The sequence below is a fragment of the Melospiza melodia genome, chromosome 10, assembly GCF_035770615.1.
Source record: "Melospiza melodia melodia isolate bMelMel2 chromosome 10, bMelMel2.pri, whole genome shotgun sequence".
In the NCBI taxonomy this organism is placed as follows: domain Eukaryota; kingdom Metazoa; phylum Chordata; class Aves; order Passeriformes; family Passerellidae; genus Melospiza; species Melospiza melodia.
In genome coordinates, this window is record NC_086203.1 from 14634745 (window position 1) to 14659409 (window position 24665).

At 45.4% G+C, this 24665-nt stretch overlaps 1 protein-coding gene across 3 annotated transcripts in view; it reads left to right on the top strand.

The window, feature by feature from the left end:
* Positions 1-24665, top strand: part of RBM6 (RNA binding motif protein 6) — a 58917-nt gene that overhangs the window by 11607 nt on the left and 22645 nt on the right. For all 3 annotated transcript variants that reach the window (XM_063164476.1, XM_063164478.1, XM_063164477.1), the window contains exon 6: positions 11389-11462. In XM_063164476.1, the coding sequence (XP_063020546.1) occupies positions 11389-11462 (74 nt within the window). The remainder of the gene's footprint in view (positions 1-11388; positions 11463-24665) is intronic.

The window sequence follows — 24665 nt, forward strand, 5'->3', positions numbered from 1 at the left end:
TGTGTATTTTTGTTTCTGGAAGCTGTCAAAGGAGATTTCACAACCTTCTCAGGAACCTTTGAACTAAAGAACATCCCTGTGTCACGTAATCTGGCCTAAAAAGCAGGGCTTAAGGGGCACAGTTAGTCTTTCTTGCTTCCTTTCCTCTTTCCTAAGCATATTTCAGTATTGCTGTCGTCACCCACACAGCACTGACTGCAACACAATAATTGCAACACGCTCCTTTCTTGCCTGTTCTGATGAGATTTGTCAGTTGTTTTGGTTTTTTTTTTTCCTTCTGAAACATGTCACTTCAGTAATAAATCAAATTGAACTGGAAATTTCTTTGTACGTCTCTTCCCATGTACGTTATTAGGACTTACTGCCCTCATTAGAGAGCTGCTGTTTCTTCCTTCCCCTTCCCTGTTTCAAAGGCTGCTGAGGATGAGACTCAGTGTCTGAAGTTATGTGCAGAGGCTCCGGTATCTGCGGGTGCTCACATGTGATGCGAGGGCTGCAGTTTTCTGCTCTCTCTCCAAAAGCTGCATTCTGTTCCAGGCTGTCTCTTCAGCTGCAAAGCTGGCTTTTTAAAAAGTTTTTCTGGCAATTGTGGGGAGGTAAAGAATGAAGTTAAAATTAGCTGGTGCTTTATGAGCTGTGTAAAGCTGTTGTTTAACCCTGTCCAGTCAACATCAGTCATTTAAGTGGCGTAGCTTTGTTCCAGGTTACGTGGAGGCTCCAAAGTCTTTGTTTTGCATTGTGTCCTGAGGCTGCATTTAAACAGCTCTCTGATCCTTCTTGCACAAGATGGATGTGTCTAGGGCAATAAAAGCTTCCTGCATTGTGAATACTTGTTTTAGAAATTGGGTAACTAGAAGCTGTAGTAAAATTAATCCAGCTTTCCACATTGGCTCCTCCTAGAGAAGTGTATAGAATTGATTTAATATTAACTTCTGGAAACCTAAACCTCTGAATCTAGAGGCCAGTCATGGGCTGAACAATGCTTTTATGATGGGGTGTGTATGTAAATATCCATAAGAATGAAAAGCAAACCTTTAGGATTACTGATGTCTCTGGGATACACCTGCACTGCTGTATGGGCTTGGTGGGACAATGGCAGCCTGGCTCAGAGGAGCACGTGCTAAGCCAGTCTGAGTGGGTTGTATATTTTTAAATGCTGTCCAGAAATGTTAAAAATAACATTAATCATGAGTATGCATGTTGAGTGTGTTTGAGAGAAGAATGCCTGCAGCTGTGGGGGGAACAATAACAGCCATAACAAATAACACGCAATTAACTCAAAATAAGTGAGGTTTGGATCAGTTTCTCAAAAAGATAACGCTTATCATAAAGCTTATCTCAGCAGCTTCAGTGTAATGATTCCACTGTATGATCTTCTACAAGACTCTTTCTGGTTTGGGGAAAAAGATATGGTTGATTTTTCTTGGAAAAAGCAGCTCAATTTCTTTATAAAGCCCCTTTTTTTACATACCCTGTATGTGCGAAGGAAAGTCTATTTTCACAGAAGGCTGTGCTGAGAATGGAACTCTGTTCTTAATATACCTGGTGTGATTTTGGTATGCATTCAAGCTGTTGATTCTTTAGATTATTTTGTCTCTGAAGCCCACAAACTGAAATGATGGCTAGATTTTAAACAAGGCAGTGAGAGACCTTAAGAAGTGGCATAGTAATTCTATTTAAATCAAAGAGGCAGATATTTACAATGATAAAATGTCAAAGTCAGACTTTATAGTATTACCCTAAAAGACATTAACTTGTAATTTCCATCAGTTAGATTTTTGAGTCGATGCCTGTACGTTCAGACTGAAGTGCCAAATCCATTTTTGGGGGGAGGAGGGCTTCTTCTAGTGTGATGTATATGCCTTGGCAGAAATAACTATATTAAATCTTTCAGCTTGCATTCTCAAGTGTGTTTGGTTATGTCTGTCCAATTAACCTTTGCAAAGAACAAACCTTGAGGTGATTGTGGAGCCTTCTCAAGGACTATCAGCTGCTTTGGTGTGCAGGATGTCCTGGAGCCTTGTGTGGAGGCAGAGCATGGATGTCCCACTGCTCCTGTGGATGCCTGTGGTGATGACTTGTCAGCAGCTCTCTGGGAAGGGGTTGTGAGCTCCCCTGTCCCATCTGAAGGTGCTTGTCTCTGCTTGCTGGGCTCTGGGCTTTCATGTGGCTTTACACCATGGTGTCCCCTCCTTGGAGGTGTGAGTGCAGTGTGTGACAGCACTGGCTGCTCATGGAATGGGGTCTCTCTTCCTCCTTTTACTGTCCACGCTCCTGCCTCAGTGCTGACTGCCAGGAACTTGAAGCTGACACCTTTGACCTTTAAGGAGTCTAACATGAACATACCTTGCCCTGGTTTTGATTTTGATCATATTTTAAACTTATCTCCTGCCTGATTTTCATAAGGCTTTATTTCTACTTCCCTGAGTAATGTCAGACATAAGCCTGAGATCTCATCTTGAGGGTCTGATATGCACAGAGCTCTGGCTGAGTCACTCACATGTGCCCTGGAGAAGGAAGCACGTGGAGCCAGCCTTATCTTAAAGGGCTGCTTATCTTAAAGGACGCTGCAGTGGTGTCCAGAGTTATAAGTGAAAGCACAAGCCACAGTGAGCCTTCTGTTCAAATTGTTCTCCTGCATGCAGCATGCAGTGGGACAAGCTTGGAACATGTGTTTTCCAACCAGGATTCGTGTTAGTGTTGGTACCAGCAGCTGTGAAAGCTGTTCAGGGAAAGTGAGCCTGAGAAATGGCTGGCAGCCCACAAGACTTCTCTAGCTCACTCCATAAGCCCATCTGGGGAACTGAGAAGAATTTTTGCTGGGCTGGGAGAGCCTGGTGGAGAATGGACTCTCACTAGGGTGGAGAGGAACTCTGAAGTGGACCTGGAGGGACCAGGTGAGCTGGATTCTAGTCAAGAGGAACTGTGACATTTACCCCAGCCTCTTTATGTACTCTAAATTAGTGCAGCACTTCAAAAATTGGGAGATTTGGGGTTTTAACCCTGTTTTGACCCTTGCAAATACTCACTTTTGAACCCTGGGTGTGTATGTGTGAACACAATGCAGCACCCCTGAGGAACAAAGCACCTGTGAACAGGAATGCCTGGAGCAGGTAGAGCAGCAGTAATGCCTGGGGCCAGAGCAATGTCCACATGGACACAGGTGGCTCCTGCTGAAGGACAGGCTCCTTCCTGTGCTGAAGGAACACCCAAGAAGTGTAGTGTCACCTGGAAACATGAGCTGCTTTATGGCAGCTGCCTGCTCCATTTTGAAAAGCTTTTGTTTTAGCAAGTATTATTGCCGCTAAATGTACTTTACTGCTTGCTCGGCCTCCTTCTTGCCCTAGCATTCATGTTCTGTTTGATTTGTCCAGGCCAGCCCCTTATGTGGTGCTTGGAACTGCTTCCCTTATCCCTCCCTGTGTTAAACTTAAAATTGCCTTGGCCAAGTCCTACAAGAAACTGGATTATCTTGCTTGTTCTCTCTAAGCTCTGCCGCATTGGTGCCCTGTTAAATATTAATAAGCCCCTTAGATAAATCTTTAAAAGGTGCTGCTTTTTTTTCCCCCTTCCAAGTGCAGTCTATCTTGTATATCACAACAGTGAATCATTGGTTTCAGGAATATATCAGGAAGCCTTTGGAATTCAGAATTGTATTTTTCAGTGTTATATTTTGCTAAAACTCATAATCTAAGAGTCCAGAAGTTTCCAGCTTGTAATGGAAAAATTGGTGCAGATCTTTTTTTTAAATTGGTGCATCTCTTCTCAGCAGGGATAAGTTCTCCATTTTCCATGGCTGGAGTGCATTCCAAGGCAGTGAGATCACCTTTCCCTTGAGGCAGACCTGGTTGTGCATTTGTCAGGCCCACATATAACAGGGTTTTAGCTTCCTTGCTGTGGGTGGTGTTTGGGTAGGGCAGCTCTTGGAGGCCAGAAATGCTGGCAAGATGCTGCTCCTGCCACAGGTGCCATCGTGCTGCAGCTCCCAGCTTTAGGCAGGGCTGGAGAGGTGAGCTGCTCATCTGCAGGGGGAGGGAGTGTTTCTGGAACTGTGCCAAACAGAAAAAACCTTTTTGTTTCCTTTCTGGAGTGATGCAGTGCCCAGGGGGAAACCCTTCCAAAGGGTGGGTTTGTGGTGAGCTGGTGGCTTCCCCATATAGAGGGCTTGGCCCCAGCTCTCTGCAGTTAGATGAGGACTAGGTGCCACAAGGACTTGGATTCTTGGGTTTGGTACAAACACACGCTGTGGGTTGCTGTGGGATGGCTCTAGCACATGCTGTGGTGCAGAGGGGCATCTGGCCTGTTGTGCTGATTATACAGAGGGCAGCTTGGCTCACCATCAAGGCTGGTGCTGATGCACCACAGGATGAAGAATCTCCTGTTGCTGTGCTTGGTGCTTTGCACAGTGGTGGTTGTGTGGCTCACTCTTTGCACAGTGGTGGTTGTGTGGCATCAGCCATGACTCAGGCATGCAGAGCTCAGGCACTTGCTGAGAGCTGAGGTGACCCTCCCTGAGCTCAGGAGATCCTGTAACACACAAGGAGTTTCCCCTTGAGGTGTGGTCAGATCCCCCAGTGATCAGCAGAGTTCTGCACACTGCAGGGCTCACCTGCCAGCACTTGTGGAAATATCTCCAGCACTGATCTGCCTGAGCCAATTGACTCTAGCTTGTAGCTAGAATAGTGTGCCAAGAACCAAAAAATACACTTAGCTGGAATTAGTCCATGGTCATCAATAGCAGTCCTTGCCAGTTTTCCCAGCTGTGTGGGCAGTAGGCTTTTGGCTTGCCTTGCTTGGTTTCAGGGCACCAGTGCATTGTCTCTTGGAAGCAAAAGGGATTCTTGCTCCTCTTTCCTTATCTGTGATGTGGTGGCTTGGGAAATAGGAAGTACAAATCTGGTCTAAGTCAGTGTTTGTGATGGTGATCAGCCTTGGTGCAGGGTTATAAGGCCTATTCTGAAAATGCAACAAACACATCCATCCATAAAACATGCTCACAGCCTTTTTGACATGCAGAATCCGTTTTTACAAAGGTGCTCATTCCTTTTGCATCTCTGGAGCAAAATTTCAAGGCTTTGCACAGTCTACTGACATTACCTTGATTACTTTGTGCTGAGATGCCAAGTGATATATCCTGGACACCAGGTTCACATTAGCAGCACTTTAAAACCAAGCTCCTGGGTGGAACATCTTCCCAGGTATGCAGCTCACAATCCTCTCTCATGGAGTCTCGTGAGGGCCCCAACATTCCTCAGATTCCAGGTTTCTGTACAAACATAATGTGATAGTTTGTCTTCAATAAAACTGCAGTGTACAGTGTTAGCATTGGGTTTTTCTCTCTCCTCTCCTTTGTGCTGTGTATAAACTGTCCTCCTTGGGCCAAGAACAGTTGACAGCCATTGGGGCTCTGACTGTAGTAGTTCCTGTAGTTGATGGAGCTGCTGCTGTCCACCTTTGAGGTTGTCTCAGGCAGGTCCTTTCTGTGTCTTGTTCTCCAGGATGGAGGAAGGAGAGTGGACTGTAGTGCTCTATCTTTCAGAATACAGCTCTGTTTCATTTCCTGTGGTTTCAGTGTTGTTCTCTGTCATGAATGAGTGTGTAAGAGTGTACTTCTTTACACAGAGGGACAGCAGGAAGTGACAGGCCTTTTCCCAGCAGCAGGTGTGGCTTGTAAACACTCAGCCTTTGAAAGGGACTGGGGATATGGCTTGTTGCAGATTGTCCTGTTTATTCTAGTGTAGCTCTTCAGCTTTAGTAGCTCTGAAGACCAATTTATCTGTGCAGTAAAGAGATCTGACAAATTTATGGATGCTCAGAATCCACCAGCTGGTATTGAGAGAGCTCATGATTTTGGCTTCAGTGGTAGCATAGATAGATTGCTGCTGTACCTGCCGTGCTGTGGGGGTGCCCTCCAGCTTTTCAGACTGGTGGGACAGATTTATTTCCTCTGCCTGGCACAAAAGGCACTACTCTGGTGCCCATCCTCACTGCAAAGGCAGTGCCTGCTGAGTAAACACAGGTACAGCCATTCCTGAGCATGTCCAGGAGCTCCTGTTTTCCTGGAAGCATTGAGTGTATGATGCCTCCTAATAGTAGCCCAGTGTAAGAGCACAGAGATCCAGAGAAAGCCCTGTGTTCTCCAGTGTTTTTCACTCTGGTATGAGTGAATAATAACAGACCTACACCTGCATCTTTCCTTGGAGGAAACAGGCAAATCTTGTGCGTGGGGTCATGGGCACATTGCCAAAATCTCCCACTCATGAGGTAGATCTTCCTTTCAATCACAGATGGCAGATTCTCTGAGAACAGGGTGCACAATCTCTGTTCTCCATTACCTGAGCTCCCCAGAGGTCAGTGTGTGAGACCACAGATTCCTTCAGGGATGTAGAAGTCCTTCATAATCACACCATGCTTTATGCTCTAGCTGCCCTTGGAGTCATAGAACTTTCTCCTCTAGCATGGGTGAAACTCTGCAGAGCATTTCCTCAGCTGCACCCTGCTCTGCCAAGCTGTCTCTGGAGGGAGCAAGCAGCAAGAATCTCCTGCTTCAGCTGCTGGCCATGGCTCTGCTTTAATGTGCCATCTCTCTGAATCCCAGAAGTCTCCAGAACTGCAAATGCTTTTCTTCTGTGGTAGTTGTGTCATATCCTAGGGGAAAAAACAAAAGTGTTGTAGTGATGGTGGGGAAGCTCTCTGCCTAGGAGGCTGCATGGCATCCATCTGCCTTGAGGCTGCTTAGCCCACCTGGCAGATGCAGGGATTTCCTGCTGCCCAGGGCACTGTAGTGTCCTTTGGTGAGCTGTTCCATGGAGTTACTTTAATGGGGGACCTCTTCTTGTCCCAGAGGAGAAGGGACATCTTTGTGTTGCACCACAGCAGCTGGGGGTTTGTCACAGTTGTTTTTGCAAAGGCAGGTGGTGGCTCCCCATGGATGTGAGGTAACCCAATGCCCTCAGCTTGTTGGGGCCGTGCAGGAGCACAACTGATGCACTCATTCCTAGGATCAAGAAGCTGGGTTGCCTCTTGGATTGGCTGCCTTTGTCATGTTGCCATCCTGCCTTCTTTCCAAAACTATCTTTGCTTTGGCACAGACAGGGCTGCTGTCACTACAGGATCTTTTCATTTGGTCTTCTGAAACTCCAGAGAATTTTTTTTTGTCTTCACACTGCTTACAGCCCCTCTGAGAACAACATTATGGTTTTCCTTTATTTAGATCTTTGATATAACAAACTATGGTGAAGTAACACATTACTATGTGTCAGTTGTTCAGTAGAAACTGTGTCTGTATAGAGACAAGACTTATTTTAAATCTCAAGTCTTTGATCTCTATATCTGAAGCCAAAGAACAGTAATTTTAAGGCAGGCTTTCAGGATTTTTAGCCAAAGTATTGCATGCTAGCAGGGACCCTCCATGTGCTGTCAAAATTCACTTTGCTAAGACACGTCTGTTTCAGAGGCAGAATGTTCCTTATTCCAGTGCTCACAGAGCAGCTTCCTGGAGCTCTAAATGTGTCCCTGCTCCCAAGTATTAAGCATTTGTGCCATTTTCAGTGCAGAAGACAGCCGAGCATGCTTTGGGAGCATCCGTAAAGGATTGTGTATACATAGAAGCACTTAAGGGAAAGCAGAAGTCCTCTGCAATCTATGTGCACCCTCTCCTTGCGTTCTGATTTCATCTGTCGTACACAGCCTGTGGTACTGTAGACTTGCACAGCTGAAAGGAAGTAGCTAAATAAGGTACAAGAGTGCTTTTACACAGTTGACCTAAAACATAGGGGGAGATGAGGACATGAGTGTTTTATAGCTGTGCTAGGGCCAAAATCTGGGCAAGTTCAAGTGTTCCTGTTGGAAAAATCATTTGGACAGTGTGGCTGTGCTGCAGCATGCTCAGAGGTTGTGGGGGAAATACCACATAAGGATTTCTTTCCTTTTTGTCAGAGTTTATGTTGATCATATATACTTCTGCAAATCATTACTCCATTCTAATTTCTTGTGCATCCTGAAACTGTAGTATTGTACTGATCAATAAGTGAAGAGGTCAGGATTTATATCTTCATGTGAAACCTTGCCTGTGAAGTTAGGCCTCTTTGAGTCAAAAACCCTACACTGTTCTTCTGCAGTGGTTTTGCTTTGCTGGTTTGATTGCTTTGGTTTTACTTCTATGGCCTGAAGAATATCAGAGGGTATTCTCCAAGAACTGTCACTCACAGGGGAGCACTGCTTACCTTGCCTTGGGATGCCTGTGGAACCAGTTCCTGCCATTGGGTGCCTGGCCCTGTTCCTCCATCAAAATCCCATGCCCTGCTTCTGGTAACAGCACCTAAATTGTTGGCATTCTGGCAGGCAAACTCTGGGAAGGCTTCGGAAACAAAAATATCCAAGCTCAGCAGCTGCTACACAGAGCTGAAGCAGCCCTTTGGAGGAGGCAGAGAAGAGGCACAACAGTTGGTGGCAGGAGCCTCTGTAGTTGCTCCCCCTTAAGAACCAGCCTCGAGCCCCTTGGTTTTGTTTGTCCTCTGGGTAATGTGATTGTTGCAGATGGTGGAAAAATCAGCAGCCATTGCTTTTTGAAGGTGTGGTGCCATTGTTCCACAGGCTTCCATTTCAGTTGCCTCCCTGCCATGGCCTAAAATGGAAGGAGGCTGTGGAGGAGCTGGGGGCAGGGGGGCAGAGCAGGGGTGGCGTGCCGCCCAAGGCTGATGTTACTCCGTAGTTCTCACATCCTGAGTGTGCTTGTCAGATCCATGCAAAGCTCTGGATCTGGAGGAGGGGAAAAGTGTCAAGCCCCCACACATCTTCAGCAGTGGTTTTCAGCAAGTGGCTCCAGGCTGCTCTCTTCTTGCATCACCACTTCTGTGCTGTCTGTGCAAGGACAGCTCGTAGTGAATGCCGGAACGCTGCGTCCTCTGCGAGCCGACCACAAGAGCTGAACGTCTGGCCTGGAGCTGCATTTTGGCAGGATATGGGGCCCATGGTTATTGTTTTTGTACATGTTATTGCTGCTGTGTTTGTGAGTTCGGTGGGGGAGAGCAGAGGAGGGGAAAGTGCAGAAGGAGAAATGAGCTGGGCTTCCCCTTAACTGTCTCCATGTAATGCTTGGAATGATCCTCTGGCGTACATTCCTCCAAGCGTCTGAGCTTTTGTGTCTCTCTGTAACATTCAGCCTTGCACTCTCAGTTGTGTCATGCTGGATTAAATCCATGTCTAAACTACTCATTCCCTTCACGAGGACTGGGATGTAAATGTCCTCTTATTGCAGAGCAAATAGAATGAAAACTTCTGCAATCTTGCTTTGTGTTTCTCTCATGAGGTCTCCTACACATAGAAGTAAGATAGTGCTCTGATCTTGCCTTGCTGATTACAGCAGGCTTTCAAAAATCCTCTCTGAAGGGGAACTGGGAGCCTTATGGGCTGACGAATATCATTCATGCAGCCCTTCTCTAAAAAGAAGGGAAAGAAGCGACTCGAGAATTCTGGATTTGAGTAAGGCTTTAAAATGTACCACGTGAGGCTGCACACTGTGCAGGGAGTAGCAGAGGTGACTGCCTGGAATGCAGAGCAGTCTCCCAGCAAGGGGCAGCACTGCTTCTGGAGAGCAGCTGCCTTCTGCAGAGAGGAGAACTCCTTCATTTTCAAAATGTGATCCGGTGTGGCTGTACTGCAGAGCAGAATGGATGCTGTGGGAACAGCTGAATCAATTTGGTTCTGTCAATTCTGCCAGCTGAAACCACACCTCTAGTTCCAGGTGCCCACTTGATGTACGAGTGTCAAGTGCCTTTAGCTGCCTTCCACCACAGATGTTGTGCTGCTGGACTGCATCTTCCACTGAGCTGAACAGCACACAGATTGATAAATTTCCATTTAGCATAGTTATATTGACTAAAATAATATGGGAAAATTGAATAAATTCCTCTCTGAGGTGGAAGAGGTGCTAGATTCAAATTGGAGTCTTGTTATTAGAGGCAAAAGGTGCAAAGTCAGGATTGTGTTGTTAGAACAGCATGCAAAGAGCTCCCAGAATAAAAGAAAAAGATTAAAAAAATCAGTAGGGCTTGATGATGAAATAATTTTGTGTGGTCTGGTCTTTGATGTGGTAAAGTACAAAGATGGTAAAGTGAGAGAGAAGGAGAAACTAGGGAATGCAGCAAATGTTTTTAGGCAGAGGCTTGAGGGAGATGGGGACTGTTTGCCAGGAGGCTGGAATGCCTTTCCTGGGAGAAGCATGCATGGAATTACCTTTTCATGGAAGGTGAGGGGCTGAAGCAGTAGGAACCAGATACACACCTGGGTTGAAAATACTGGAGTTGAGGTGTGCATCTTTAGTAGAAGGGAAGAGAACTCCTCACCACGACAGCTAGGTGCCTAAAGTGGCACAAATCACGTGCAGACCAGCCTTCTTCTTGTTCCAAACCAGCCAAAAGAGCAGCAGGAGGAGGGAGCCAAACTCTGTCACTGCTTGTGCCCATGTACAATCATCTCTGCCCATGATCATCTGGAAAGTGCTATTTTGGAGTGTGGTGGCCTTGACATGTGAGGGGTGAGGTTGTGACTTTAGGTTGTTCCTCAGCATTCCAGTTCTTGGAGATAGTTTCAACATCAGGGATGGATCTTGAGTTGGTCTTAGATTCTGTAGTGTTCACCCTGCACTTTGGGACATAATATTTCAGTGCAGGTAGCTGGAGTACACAGTTAAATCAGTGGTTCCCTTCTGCAATGATGGAGATAACAGCTTTCCAAGGAGTGAGAAGAGTAAAGGCTCTATAGTTTCTTGAATCTAAACTTAAAGCTCTCACACCCTCTTATGAGTGCAGTGATATCTATACCAAAATGAGAAAATTGGAGTTTTCATTCCTGCTCAGCTGCATTTTTTCATAATGCAAGGGATTGGACTTCAAAAAGTAAGCAGGTGTTGAAAGAAAAATAGCAAAGGTAAAGGAATTGTGTTAGTTCTCTCTGAAATATTGCCCAATTAAAATGCTGGCTATTCGTATAAAATATATCTGCAGCAAGGTACTTGGAAATGATTTATCAACACTTACTTTGGAGAGTGCTTCCTTCAAGGTAGCACACGTGAAACTGGCAATGGAAAGTCACTCTGACTTAGAAAAAACAAACAGCAAAGCAATTATTTCTTGCCCTAAGAAAGGGTGTGACTGTCACTGGGTTGTGTAAGGGAAAGTGGGAACACTACTATTAATGTTCATGGTAAACTGCACAGTTAATCATCATCCAGCTAGTCCCTGGTTTCTTTCTTTTTCATTCTGAGGTAGAGGGGTGGTGGTTAGAGGGCTTGTCATTGGAGGGAAAGGGAAATTGATGATTTAATGTGGCTTTCTGTATGACAAGGCACTAACATGACTCCCGTCTGTATTTAAATGCTGTCCCCAGGTTACGACTATGGCTATGTCTGCGTGGAGTTTTCACTCTTGGAAGAGGCCATCGGATGCATGGAAGCCAACCAGGTTGCTTTACAATTCGGTCAATGCTGCTAGAAGATTTTAAAAGTTTTTTTTTTTTGGTGGGGTGGTGGAAAGCCAATGAGGTTTTTGTGAAGGAAGATCTGTTCTTGTATAATACACAACAGCGCGGTTTAAATGTTGTTACCAGAATCTTCTATCAGGCTTAGAAATGCCAGCAGGAGAGAGCTGCTGGACAGCAAGTGGTCTGCCCTCCTCCCTGGTGTGTGTCAGCATGCTGGCTCACTCAGAGGCTGGTGGCTGACAGACTCCTACTGCAGGTTTTGACCCTGCTGTTTTTGTGCTCTCTGGAATGCAGTTGGGAAGAGCTGTGCTGGCAGTGATGCTTCCCCCGGCTGTTGGTGCACACACACAGACAGACACAGACACACAGACACACACACACACACACACACACACACACACGTGACTGTAGGTGCACACCCTCGTGTGCAGCTCTGAGTCAGCTGTGACTTGAGTGCTCCACTTTGCCATATGCCTTATGTGTGGGAGAGGTGCTTCATTGTGCATCTCCCCCATATCTATCCTGTCCTTTAGCAACCCAGAGCTGCAGACACTACCCTCATGTGCAGTTGAGCCTGGTAAACCTGAACATTTCCAGCCCTTGAAAGGACAAAATGACTGAAATCCTCAGTAGCTATTCAAGAGGGGCCTTTACTCTGACCTGGTATTTGAAACTAGAGCTGTTTTCTCCTATACCAGAGTGAGATGCATAAAATTTGTTAGATGAAACATAGATTCCCATCTCATACTGGCCTCCTTGTGCCTTGAAACTGCAAATGATGGATCCCTCAACAGAGCCAACTTCTGATCCCCCTTCCTTCACCATATCCCTTAAGTCTCCTCTTTGCTGCTTTCTTCCTCCTAATTTGCCTGAGTAAGGATCCATATCAATTATCTTAAGCCTTTTTACCTGAATCCTGGGTCTTGCTGTCATGGGAGGAGAGTTATGAGTCAGATTCAGAGCTGTGCATCTGCAAAAATGTACTTACAGTTAATGAATCTTCACAGCTGGGGTTTCAAAGGTCCCACTAAGCGCTTGCATTTGCCTCTATTTTCAGTTACAGAGGTATTGCAACTTACAAAAATGTTTTACAGAAATAATTCTGTTGCTGGGAAAGAGCCTGGCACATTCCCACCGAGGTGGTGGTGAGGAGCACAGAGAGAGAAGGCTCCAGAATTAATTATTACTTTTACCCGCAGTGACAACTTTTATTTTCCCTTCAGTGTTTCTACAATTCCCAATTTATTTTGTTGTCACTGGGGAATCTATAATTATAGATGACACTGCTTTTAACTGAATGCCTCTCCATATTCTCTCCACCCTTCTGCTCATATGAATTAACTTCCTATGCAAGAGCAATTCCCAAGTATCTGGGAATTTGGGAATCCCTCTTTTTCTGATTGTTGATACCTGCTCTGCCCTTTCTCCCATTTGGAGCATATAGAATTGGGCAGGTGTTCTAACTTGATCAGGTTTGGTCCATTGCTACAGCAGAGAGCCTGTAGGCAGCAATCCTTAAACTGAACTGGGTGCCTGCAGGTGCCCACACACATGCATGGGAAGAAGCTCTGGCTGGTGTTCCACTGCTGCTTACACTGACCTCCCCAGCTTCAGTTACAGCAGCCATTCAGGCTGGGGAATGCTTTCCTGTGCTTCCCTTCCCTGCTAGTGACAGGAGTTGAGGTCTCAGCCTTAGACACCTGGGATGTGCTAAAAACAGACAGGGCATGAAAGTCTTCCAGTTTTCTTCCTGCTATACCTGGCTCTGTGTGTGTGCAGATGAATGCTGAAAGATGGAGTGCTTGGAAGGGATCATCTCCCAAGCTTCCATATGCCAATCTTCATCATGTTTTAGTAGACCTACAGGTGTTAGTAATTAGAGAAGTTGGAAATGTGGGGTTTGGGATGACCCAAGCTACGTGCATTTGATCAGGAGAGCTGTAATTTCTGGATTACCCCACATAGGTTAACTGGACTAATCTGCTTTTGATTGAACATGAAAAAGAGCCTTTCTAATTACCTAAATTAAAAAAAAAAAAAAAAAGAAAAACCTAGCAGCATTTGTACCTGACATACTGCAAAGGAAAGAGGTGACTTTAAAATTCTCAGTAAGAGACAAATAGAGATCTTCAGACAGGGAGTTATGAGTTGTCCCTAGGGAATAGATATTCCACTTCAATGACTTCCAGGGTAGAGTTGCAAGATCATCTCCTTAGACTGAGAGTCTGCATTTTTGCAAGCTGCAAAACCAAAAATCTGTGTTAGCTAAGACGCAGATTCTTTGATAGTTCAGTTATTTTCAGAAGGTTATCAACTGTCCCTGTCAAATTCAGTCACTTGTGAGAGCATAAATAGCAAGTGACATGCTGGTCCCTCACTAGTCAACCTGCCTCTTTCTCAGGCATCTAGAGGCTGGGAATAAATAGCTTGTGCAAAACCAACATTTTTGATGCAGTTTAATGCCTGTTGAGCTGCCCTTGCCTGAAGAACAATTTGCTACATCTCTATATTGTATCATTCTGATATTGTGAAATCCTTTTGTTTTACTCAACACACACCAGCGCCCACTTAAGATCATTGCCAGACTTGCAAACTACAGATTTACCAGGTTCAACTCCCTCCATTCAGTAAATCTTAGCATGTATACGTGACTGCTGAGATTTGAGGGGGCTTTTCTGTTACATACATTGTGATAAGGAAACACCCATATTTGTGTTGCCCTGATTTTGCAGGAGAGTTTCATTCTCAGAATTCATGTTATTAACTGCCTCAGCTAAAGTAATGACAACAGGCACCTTATTAATTGCTTTGACTCGTTGATTGCTGCATTGGCAACTGATTCCAGTGCCAAGGTCCCATCTAATATACATGGAAGGTTCTGGATTGCTGTTATTCCCAGCGTGGAGGTGCTGGGCTCAGGGCTGGATGAGTGAGGTGCCAGGTGCTGGCTCTCCCCCTGGCTTTGTGGGGGCTCTGCCCTGGCAGGGCAGATGAGCTGTTGATTTGTTGTGCAGAGCCTTGATCCAGCCCTTATAGCAGTCTCATGGTTGGTGATGCTCCTGGTGGCCTTTTGTTTCACAGTGGCTGTCACTAGAGTTGTGTGAGACCTTTTCTGTCTGTGATGAGCTGCTTTTCTGTTGGGGAGAAAGTTATTTTGAATGGAAAATGGAGGTTTCTGTCTGCTAAGTCACATGATTTTTGTTAAATAATTTTCCCTCCCTTATTGTCATTTTTGAAGGGGTGGGATGTGGCATTTGGCGTTTCTTTGGTGTGGCCCATGGTGTGGTAGTGCTCCTGTCTGAGGGCACCAGGTTGGCTTCTTGGAAGCAGCTTTGGGAATACATCCCATGGCTGCACTTGGCCATAGGCTCGGGATCTTTTTGCATTCCTCCTTCATGTGTAGAAAAGAACAGCCATAACAAGCATGTTACTTGGTGTGAGAAAATCAGGTGGGAAATGAAGTACCCTTTGTACTGTTGTGTGTCATAAAGGCAGGAGGAACAGGAATGGAAGGAGCTTGTCTCTGCTGCTTGCATATTTTAATTCTCTGAGTGTTTTCACTGAAATGGAATTGGTTGTTATACATATGGAAGCAAGAGGGGTTTTTTGAGCTCAGGAGCAAATGGTTTGTTTCAATTGACTCTGTAGTATTGTCTCCAAATCCACTCAGGCCTCAAACTTAGCAACACTGGCTGCACGAATATTTCCTAGCTTGTTGCTAGTAACTAACAACTTTGTAATCCTTTCCTCCTGTTTCTGAAGAAAGAGGGCGAGAGGAGAGCTATAGCATGAACTTTTAAAAATGCATACACTGTACATTATTGTGCAGCTCTCCAGGCATGTGCTGGAGTGGTTGTTCAAGACTTGCTCTTGTGCCTTCCTGCACTGAGGCTGGTACTTGTTAGAGCAGTGTCTCTGCAGTGCTGTCCTTGTTCAGCTTGCTGAGCACACCAGTGTCTCCACTCCCTGCTTGTTTTTTTACTGGAGAGAGTAAGAGGGATTCTTACTGGATTTGGTGGGTGCTCACTTGAGCATGTCCCACTCCTGTGCAACTAGAAATATCAACTGTGTGTTTCTCCTGCTCTGAGCCTATTTTCCTGTATCCATTCACTGCAGGGCCTTTCTGTATTCTGTGTGAACAGAGCTTCTGGTGCAGATCATATTTCACAGGCTTTTCACTGTAGCTGTTGGTGTTAAAATCCACAAGATGCTGTGACAAGCAGGCAAAGCTTAGGACTTTCTGTCCTGAAAACATTTGCAGTAACAAGCCACAGCTCTGTGTGGCTTCCCAATTAAATAAGGAAGAAGCATGTGCTTATCCTGAGAATGGAACTTCTCCTGTGACCTGTAACCTTGGGGTATTTATTGAAGCCTGTGCTACACGGAGTGTGTTGCAATTTGTAAAAGAAAATGTGTGTCCAAGCATCAAAACTAGTTGCTTTCCTTTTGGTAGAATGGGCCTAATTGTGGAGTGTGGAATTTTTTTTTTCTAGAGTCTGCCAGGTTCCCCCTGTAATGGAAGATGACACCTGCCTCAAATGCATTTTCACGGGCTGTCTGGTATCCATCATTTATTCACTTGACAATGTTACTCTGTCTCTTTAGCTTTAACCTGCAGTGGAGGGTGGTGGTGGCATGTCCACAAATACACTGAAAATCCATTTGTGTGTTAGGCTAAGGGCGCTGGAGATGGCTTTGCTTTTGACCTGTTCTCCTTGGATCCACAGGTGGCATTATATTCTGCTTTTCTTGTTGCATATCAGATGTGTGGGTTTTGCTCAGGTTGTGTCATTAGCACACCTCCTTTTCCCCTCCTCTCCCTCACCCCCACGAAGCCTGTCCTGCTTTTGATTGTGGATTTCTAGAATCTGCCGTTGGAGTCTTCTGCTTTGAGTGAGGGAAAGGCTTGTGTACCTAGGCAGTTTCTTCTGTAAACATCCCAATGGTTTGGGAAACATGCACATTGTGGAGGAATTTTTATGAGCCACCTGACCTATATGGAAAGTTCTCTCCACAGGCTAGTGGATGAGTGGATTTCCAGGCAGCAGAGCTGATTTGGGGTTTTTTGTATCTGATTCAGTGTGTGACCTTGTCACGAGTTCACCCTGGGCTTACATCACAGAGGCTTGACATGTTGAGTCAATCATTTTTTCATTCCCTCTCGTGTCTCACTAATCACTGCATTGTACCAGCATTTAACTGGAGTTGTCAGCTTTGGAGATGAGTATGGAAGCCTGCAGTGGGGAGCTCCTGCAGCTGGGCAGACACTTGACTGTGAATAAGCAGTTGGATCTGCCTGCAGTGACCTGTGACAGGGCTGGGTGTGTGGGTGTCCATGTGTGTATCCTGCAGTGAAGCTGTGATAAATGCACTGCCTGTTTGGAAGGACTGGCTTAATCTCTGTGTGCTGCAGAGACCTTCCATGTGCAGAGAAGGGTGGCTTTTGTTGTAAAATGTAACTGCCAAAAAGTACCAAAAATATTTCTCTGGACCTTTTTCTCTTCTGTCTTCTCAACATCTTCTGTCATCTCAGCTCTCCAAGCCGCGTGAATCCTCTTAGTCCCTCTTCCTTTGGCACAGAAGGTTGTAAGAGATCTTCTGCCAGAGACTTCACACACTCTTCCTTTCAGCCAATAGTAGCTTCCCATCAATGTGTTTTCTCCAGCCCTTCCCAGATAAAAAAACTACAACCTCCTTCTTGGCAGCTCTGTCCTGCCTTGCCTCGAGAAGCAAACCATGCTATCCAATGTGTTTTAAAATAAGTTCGCTTTTCACTAGAAGAGTTGTGAAGCTGCATCTTCTTGCTCTACTTGTGTGATTCCCAGCTTGCCATGTCCCTCCACCTCCCTGCTCGTATTCCAAAATCCTGTCCTCCTTTTTCCTTCAGCCTCACCTTACCCATGTGGTGGGACTGTGTGTGTTTGCTGCTGCTGAACTGCTGCTCTGCAATGGGATTGTCCCACAGGACAGCTTCTGGGTGAGCTGGCTGGAGCCTGCAGCACATGCTTAAGTGGGACTTCCTCAGTATCTCTGATTGCTGCTGGGGATGTGTGGCCCAGCAGGGTTATCTCAGGACTCAAATATTGCTGTATATTACAGAATTATCTATTCTGTGTGCTGAGGTTGGCTTGGGCTGCTATATAAATAGGTTGTTTCACATAAAGCATCACTCCCTACCCTTCTCTAAAATGAAAATGCTCTCCCTCCTGGCCCCTGCATTTCTGTTCTGGTGATGGGTCTGTTGCAATTTTTTGCCCATTGACATTAGCAAATCTGTGTGATGGTGTAATTCTGAAATAACCATTCTTTCCCTATAGATTATAAATGCCTTGGTAATCAAGTTGTTCTCTGTTGGATTAGATGTTCTGTTTACAGTGCTAGGAGCTGGAGGGAATAATTGTGATTTCCTGAAATTTGTTTCAATAATTTGATCTGTGAGTGATTGACAAGACAGGTGTCCAGTCCTCTCTGGTTGGTTGGCTGTGTGATCTGATATATCAGTACTTGTGCTGCATCACTCCCAGCTGCAGGGCAGGAAAAGGTTGGATATTCCCTGCACTGGTGGCTCAGAGTGAGGAACCACCATGGGACAGCCAGACCTTTGGTCATGCCCAGCACTGGTGGTGTAAAAATGAGGGCACCTGAAAGTTATTGCTTGTGCATGCAAAGTGCAGTGTGTACCATGGCTCAGTCTGCCTCTGCCCCTTCCATGGGGCTAAAGTTGTGTTGTAGAGGACTCCCTGGCGGAGCATTCCCTAAGAAATAGCTTTGGTTTGGTCATTTTCAGTACACAGAGCATTTTCCTGAGTGATGAGGCATCTGGAATACTCATCCTTTGAATTCGTTTCTAGGTGAGATCTTGCCTTGAGCTAGGAAAGATTTGAAGTAATCTTTGGATGCATGGGCAGGATACAGATGGCACCCTGTCTCTGTAGCTGTCAGGTCCTCTCCTCCTAATGTGTTAATAGAATAATTGTGTGCCAGTGGGGAAATCTTAGTCATAGATTATGCTGTGTATGCTACCTATAGGTGCAAGTTTCACCTTAAAACAGAGCCATGGTTTCCTGCTGGCTGCTCTTTCTCACAGACTGTATGTTTTTTAATTGAGTTTGCATTAGTTGATTTTCTGGGACGATCTGTAGAAACTTTAACTATATCCCTGTGTAACCAATTGGAAGGTGTGTGCCTCGTGGCCTCAGCGTGCTTCAAAGGAACATGGTAAATCAGGGGCAGGACAGACTGTGTGGGGCTGCAGTTGATAGATTGTGTACATGGTCAGAAGGGGATTTTGGATTAGGATGTAAAATCCCTTGATCAAGCTCCTATATGAAAGTAGTAGGACTCATGCCACTAATTTGCTTTGATGCTTTTGAAGTCATCCTCTAAGTAAGCTGGTGACTAACCAAGCTGCAGCTGCACTCTCAGAAATTCCCTCTGTTCTCTGAGAAGTGGACGGTGCTGATGATACCACTGAAGAGTCTTAAGGGAGATGAGCAGGCAGTGAGAGGGAAATGATCTGGACTGGTTCAGTCATGAATCAAGACATCTCAGTGAATGCACCACAACTTTCATTTCCAGAGTGAGACCATTTCCTATCAGGGTTTTGCCATAATGGTTTGCACAGGACCCGTCACTGAGAACGAGGTGACAGAAATTGTTGGGCTGAGTCCAATGAGTCCTCAGCCTAATTCCAGCAATGTCGAGGGGAACACCAGATATGTTTTACAAGCATATGAGCCAGATTATAATGCTAGGACTCCATCTGGACTGTTTTGATAAGTGGGAGCACACCAAAATGTTGCAGGTTTCATTTGATGAGTCGTTGTTGTGAGCTTCAGCCTCAGAACTGTTCGTTCATGCTTTTGTGCTATCTTAGCAGCAATTGCTTTTCCATTATTTGATGCACTGCTGGTGTTGGATTGCTGGAACAGGAAGGTAAAACGTTGACTCCAGAGGTGGAAAAAAATGTTGAACTGCATGCTTCCTGGGGTTAAGGAAGAAGGCAGAACCACTGTTTCCTTCTCTTCAAAGAAGTGGTCTGCCTGCCCTTCTGTAGAAATCATGTGTGCTTTTTGTGCATCTAGGGTTTTGATAGTGAGAGAGAGCTGGAATTCCCTTCAGATGTGGATTTTAGTCTGTTTTCTTCCCAGCTGAGTTTGTATAGGACCTTTTCAATTTAAATAATGTAAATTTGGCTGTCTGGAATTGGGGCTCATTCCAAACAAGTACATTGCATTTTGCTGTTTTCTGCTCAGGTTGTGAAACTCATAGGAGTAAAATATTAAATTCAGATTCAAGTTTGAAGCTGGAAGATCAAAGCTCTGGCAGTCAGCAACTTTTATTTGTGAATTTCTGTTTCCATTCGGTTGTAACTGGGTTGTTAATGTTCTTGTCTAGAAATGAAATTATTACAGTGGAAAATGGGGGCGGCACGCCTAAATGGGCTATTGTGTCATTATCCATCAATCACAGGCAACAAGGAAACAGGTATTTAACACAGGAGGACACAGAGTTATTATCCACCCCATTCCCCTGCAAGCCACAGGGCACCTTCTAGACTCTTATTAAAGCTTTAATACCTACAGAGAGCACAAGAAACACTGTGTGCTACAAGATCAGAGATCAGGAGTTTGGCTGTCATTCTGCATCTGTGCAGGACCAGGAGACACAGGAGGGGGAAGAGCAACGAGAGTGCTGGCAGGCAAAATCCCTCTGCACTGCTGAGGAAAGGCACCAACTTCCCCAGTCCTCTCACATAAGGGGGAGAATTTCTTTTTCCATCGTATCAGGGAATCTGTGAATGGGACAGCCACTGACAGGTCCTCAGTAGCAGCACTGTGTGACCAACTTACTGAATCCTGGCTACAATTGCTGCCAGAAGAAGGTTGTGTGGGAAAATCTTGGAGCTGTTTTGTACAAGGAGATGTAGGATGGAGGTGGAAAGTTCTTCCTGGCTTCTGCAGAACAAAAGCTATCAGATGTAAAGGAGCAGTCTGCCTGAAGATTTATTTTGTGGTGCTCTTGCACTGTGTGTATGTGTTGACAGCTACCAGATGTTGCATCCAACAACATGCCTCCTGCATCTCCATCTCTTCAGGCCACCTATAAGTTTAGTTAGTTATGCTTTCCACAGGATGAACAAACAGCTTCTGAAGGACAGGGGAATAAAATCAAGTCTGTCATGTAAGGAATTACATTTATAATTAGGGTCAAAGCTATAAAGCTGTAAACATAAGATTTAAGTATTTAAAACTTTGTCTTTAGAACAAGAGAATGAAAGTAATTTTCTCCTGTTTTCATAGACAACTGGGGAAATCTTCATTTTTTGTGATGTACAGTCCATGTCTGACAAGGAAATTAGCAATATTCAGATGGGCTTCATGAACCAGATTTGAGCCAGGATGGCATTTAAAGCCCAAGCAAACATTTGATGTACTTTTCCATCAAGGATCTCAGGAGCAGAGTTAACAGAGAAAGTAATTTTAGGTCTTAAGAATCCCAAGATGTATTTTCATGCACTTAATACCAGGTTGAGAAGTCTCACTAAGAAGCTTTCTCATGGTGCAAAGCTGTACATTAGTGATATGATGACTAAGGTGTTTTACTGTTTATAGCCCTAAGGTTTTGAAAGCCTGAGTGATTCTTCCCAGCCTGTGATATCACTGGAGAGGAGTGCTGAGGTGGTTTGGATTTTTTTCCTGACAAGCTGTTGTTCTGGGCCTGGTTCATGTGGAAGTGGTGTGTCCACTGCCACTGCTGCCTCCTCCTCTGTCCTTTCCATTAACTCAGCCCATCTCTTTTTCTTCCTTCCAGTGTGTACTGGGCACATCACTAAATGTAAGAAGTGAATTCCAGAAAGTTTCACAGGCACCTGCTGATGACAGGCAAATGATTGATCCATCTGGCTCTAAGAGGAGCAGCTGGAAGCACCAGCTCTCTGGTGCTCCAGTGCTTGCTGCAGAGAGCTGAGCAGCACACAGGGAGCTGCAGGCAGTACCCTGTGCTTGGCTGCCCTCACTCTGCACGGGCCAGTCTCTGTCCTGAGCCACCAGGTATTCAATCAAGTCCCACAAGGGGGTTCAAGTCACAATATCTGAGCCACCCACTGCTGTGCAGCTTACGTGACAGTTTAAAGAGATTTCTTTGTGCATGCTGTTTCCCCTTCCCAGTCCCTTAGGAATTCAGCCATGCTGAGGCACTTTCGGCACAACAAGGAACTGGTTTCTTTTCCTTCCTTGGTGTCAGGGTTGTCAGAGGAACTGCTGTCCTGCACACTCCCCTCTCTGGATGTACTCTCCCAAAGAGCTGAGGTCAGCCACCAGACTGACTGGAGAGTCACTCCTTCTGCACCCTGACAAGGCACTAAATTCATTTCTTCAGCAGTTCTGGGAACTGACCAGGAAGGAATGATCTGAATTTACCTCTGGACTTTGTGCAGTTGCCTGAATGAATCTCTAAACCTCAGTGCCCTGAAAAATGAAGAGGTGCTGGGTTCCACAAGGAACTGTGACACCCACTAGTGTTACATTGCACCCAAGCCAGGCTAGCAGGGAAAAGTCATTTCCCTCCAAAGGGCTTGGATAACTGTTTTCAGGCTGTGTCAGGTTTCTTGGCAAATACTGAGCCAAGAGGTTAAAGCAGCTGGTTTCCAAATCAGCTCCTAAGAAGAGCTCTCAGGAGGCAGCATCTGCTCAGACACAGAAATGTGTACAGGTGCCAGCCTGAAGGTGGGCCAGCTGCCTTGATGTTCTGTCCGGGTGTGAGCATTAAGGATCTGGATATGGCTTTTGGACAGGCCACCTCAAGGTCACAGTGGTGTGCTGGGAACCATCACTGGGAGGACACAGGTAAGTGTTGCACTGCTGGTGGCAAGTGGCAGGGCTCTTATCCTGAGGGAGGCAGGATCAGACACCCACTTCTGTCATTGACTGGGAATCTAGGAATATTGAGAAATGATGTCTCTAAGGATAAAACCCTCTTTTCTTCAGTACTTCCTCTTCCCAGGGTTTTTGGGTCCTTTCAGCAGAGAGACTGTCCTGCAGGGAGCTTGCCTGGGCACTGGCTGCAGAGAAGGCACTGCCAGGGAGGGCTCTGAGTGCCTAAGAGTGGAGTTTGGAGCTGTGTCTGGAGGAGGCTCTGGAGTACACCCTTCCCCATCACAGCTGGTGTGTTCTTAGCAAATGTTTGCTGCTGCACAGAACGCCCTGAGTTCTGTTCCCTGTGCAGGTGTTGGAATTGGTGTGGAATCCCATAGGTACATGCTCCAGTGAAGAACATGTGTTCTTTTTGTGTGGGGTCTTCAAATGCTTAATTGAATGGTCTAGCAATAAATTTGGCCCTTTCAGGCAGAGCTTTCCAGCCTTTTTTTCCACCATGATTTTGCACTGGAAATGCTCTTTAGGGTTTTGATATTTGTGCTTCAAACCTATGATTAAGGTGCTGGGTGTTTCCTCATTGTTTCCCAGCTTCCTTATGGCCATTGCTAATTGTAAAGTATCCCTGAGGGAGGTGCACAGGAAGGTCCTGGACTGGATTAGTGCATTGTGCTAATGTGCTTAAGCTTTATATTGTTTAACAGTGAGATGGGATGAGATTACCTTTGAGGAAAAAGGTGGTCATGTAAATAAAAAAAAAAAAAGAGAAATATGTCCAGGCAGTAGAGCAGCATTTTGGAGAGAGAAGGGAAGTCCCTTTGTTGGGAGAGAAGGGGGTCTGTGAAGCAGCTGTTGTTCAAACATTGTCCATGCAGCAGCCCATGAAAAGTAAAGGAATATTGATGAGGCAGAGCCAGGTGGATCCTTCCCTAGAGCCATCTGTGAATAATGATACTCAATATGTTAAATATTTAAATACTTTTAAGTTTTGATAGTTTAAGTATATTTTTCAAATAGAGGATTCAACCTGATTGGTACTTTTCTGAGCATGAAAGTGAGTGTTTGACTTAGAATCATTGAGGTTGGAAAAGACCTTTAAGATCAAGTCCAGCTGTTGAAGAAACTCACATGCATGAATTTCTCACTATATGGCCTTAACTCCATGCTTCTCTTAGCTGTGGAGTGGAAGCACAGCCAGTAACACCAGAGCACAGAACTTGTCCCTCTTTGAGCTGTTGTCCCCTGATCCTCACTGTGTGGACTCTAGAAATCATATTCTGACTCCTTCATGATGCAAAGAAAAGGCTTTCATTTTAAAATTTCCACTTTTTTCCCAGTGATCCTATAAGCTGATCTGCAAAGGTGCCCTCTTCAGAGGAGTGAGGGAAGCTGGAGGTTGGCATTAGCCAGGAGGAGATGCATTAGGGCCTTGAGTGGCATGTGAAAGTCCACTTGGCTTCACTGGATCAAAGAAAACTTTCAGACAGGTTGAAATCTACTTAAATGGTGAAATGCAGCAGCTATTCCTATCACCTGCTGCCCAGAGCTGGCCCTTGAGCACGTGAGGTGCTGAGCACATTGTGTGTTCTCCCCAGCTGTGGCACATCACTGTGATCCTCCCTGGAGCTGTAATTGGGAGCTTGCCTGTGCCCACCGTGCTGGTGCTCTCAGAGCAGGGCTGAGAGTGCTGACAAGCAAAGCAAATGCTGTGTTTAAAAGATAAGCACTTTGAGAGTCCTAACTTGGAGCTGAATTGGAGTTCAAAATTCAAGCATTAAAATGTAGAGAGCTGGCATAGTCTGAAAAGCAATTTCTGTGTGTATTTGCGAAAAGGATATCGGTGGGGGGAGGTGAGCTGTAGAAAGATACTGGGACTTGCTTAAAAAGGGGATGGCTGGTATCCAGGGAATTTAGAAACCGTAGGAAGAAAACTGGAGGTGTCTCAGCAGGCTAGCTGGGGTGTCTGTGGAAATAAGATACTTAAAGGATGCAGACTGGCACCTTCTGCTGAAGGACAAATGGCCTGGATAACCAGGCAGGAGGAGGCCTGAGGAGGGAACAGGTAGATATGGAAGCTTGTGGGGCAGGGTGGATGGTCCCAGTGCTGGTTTTCAATAAAGGGACTTTGAAAAGAAGTACCAGGAGCTATCTGGGTTAAAATAATCCTTATATAGCATCTTAATCTGTTACATTTAGCTACTGAATGTTTAGGACTCTCTCAGTTATCTTCCTAATGCCTAGTTCTGTGTTAGTGCCAGTTTTGTTTAACGTGCCCACCAGTGGTGTGCCTGAAGCAGTGTTCTGTCAGCT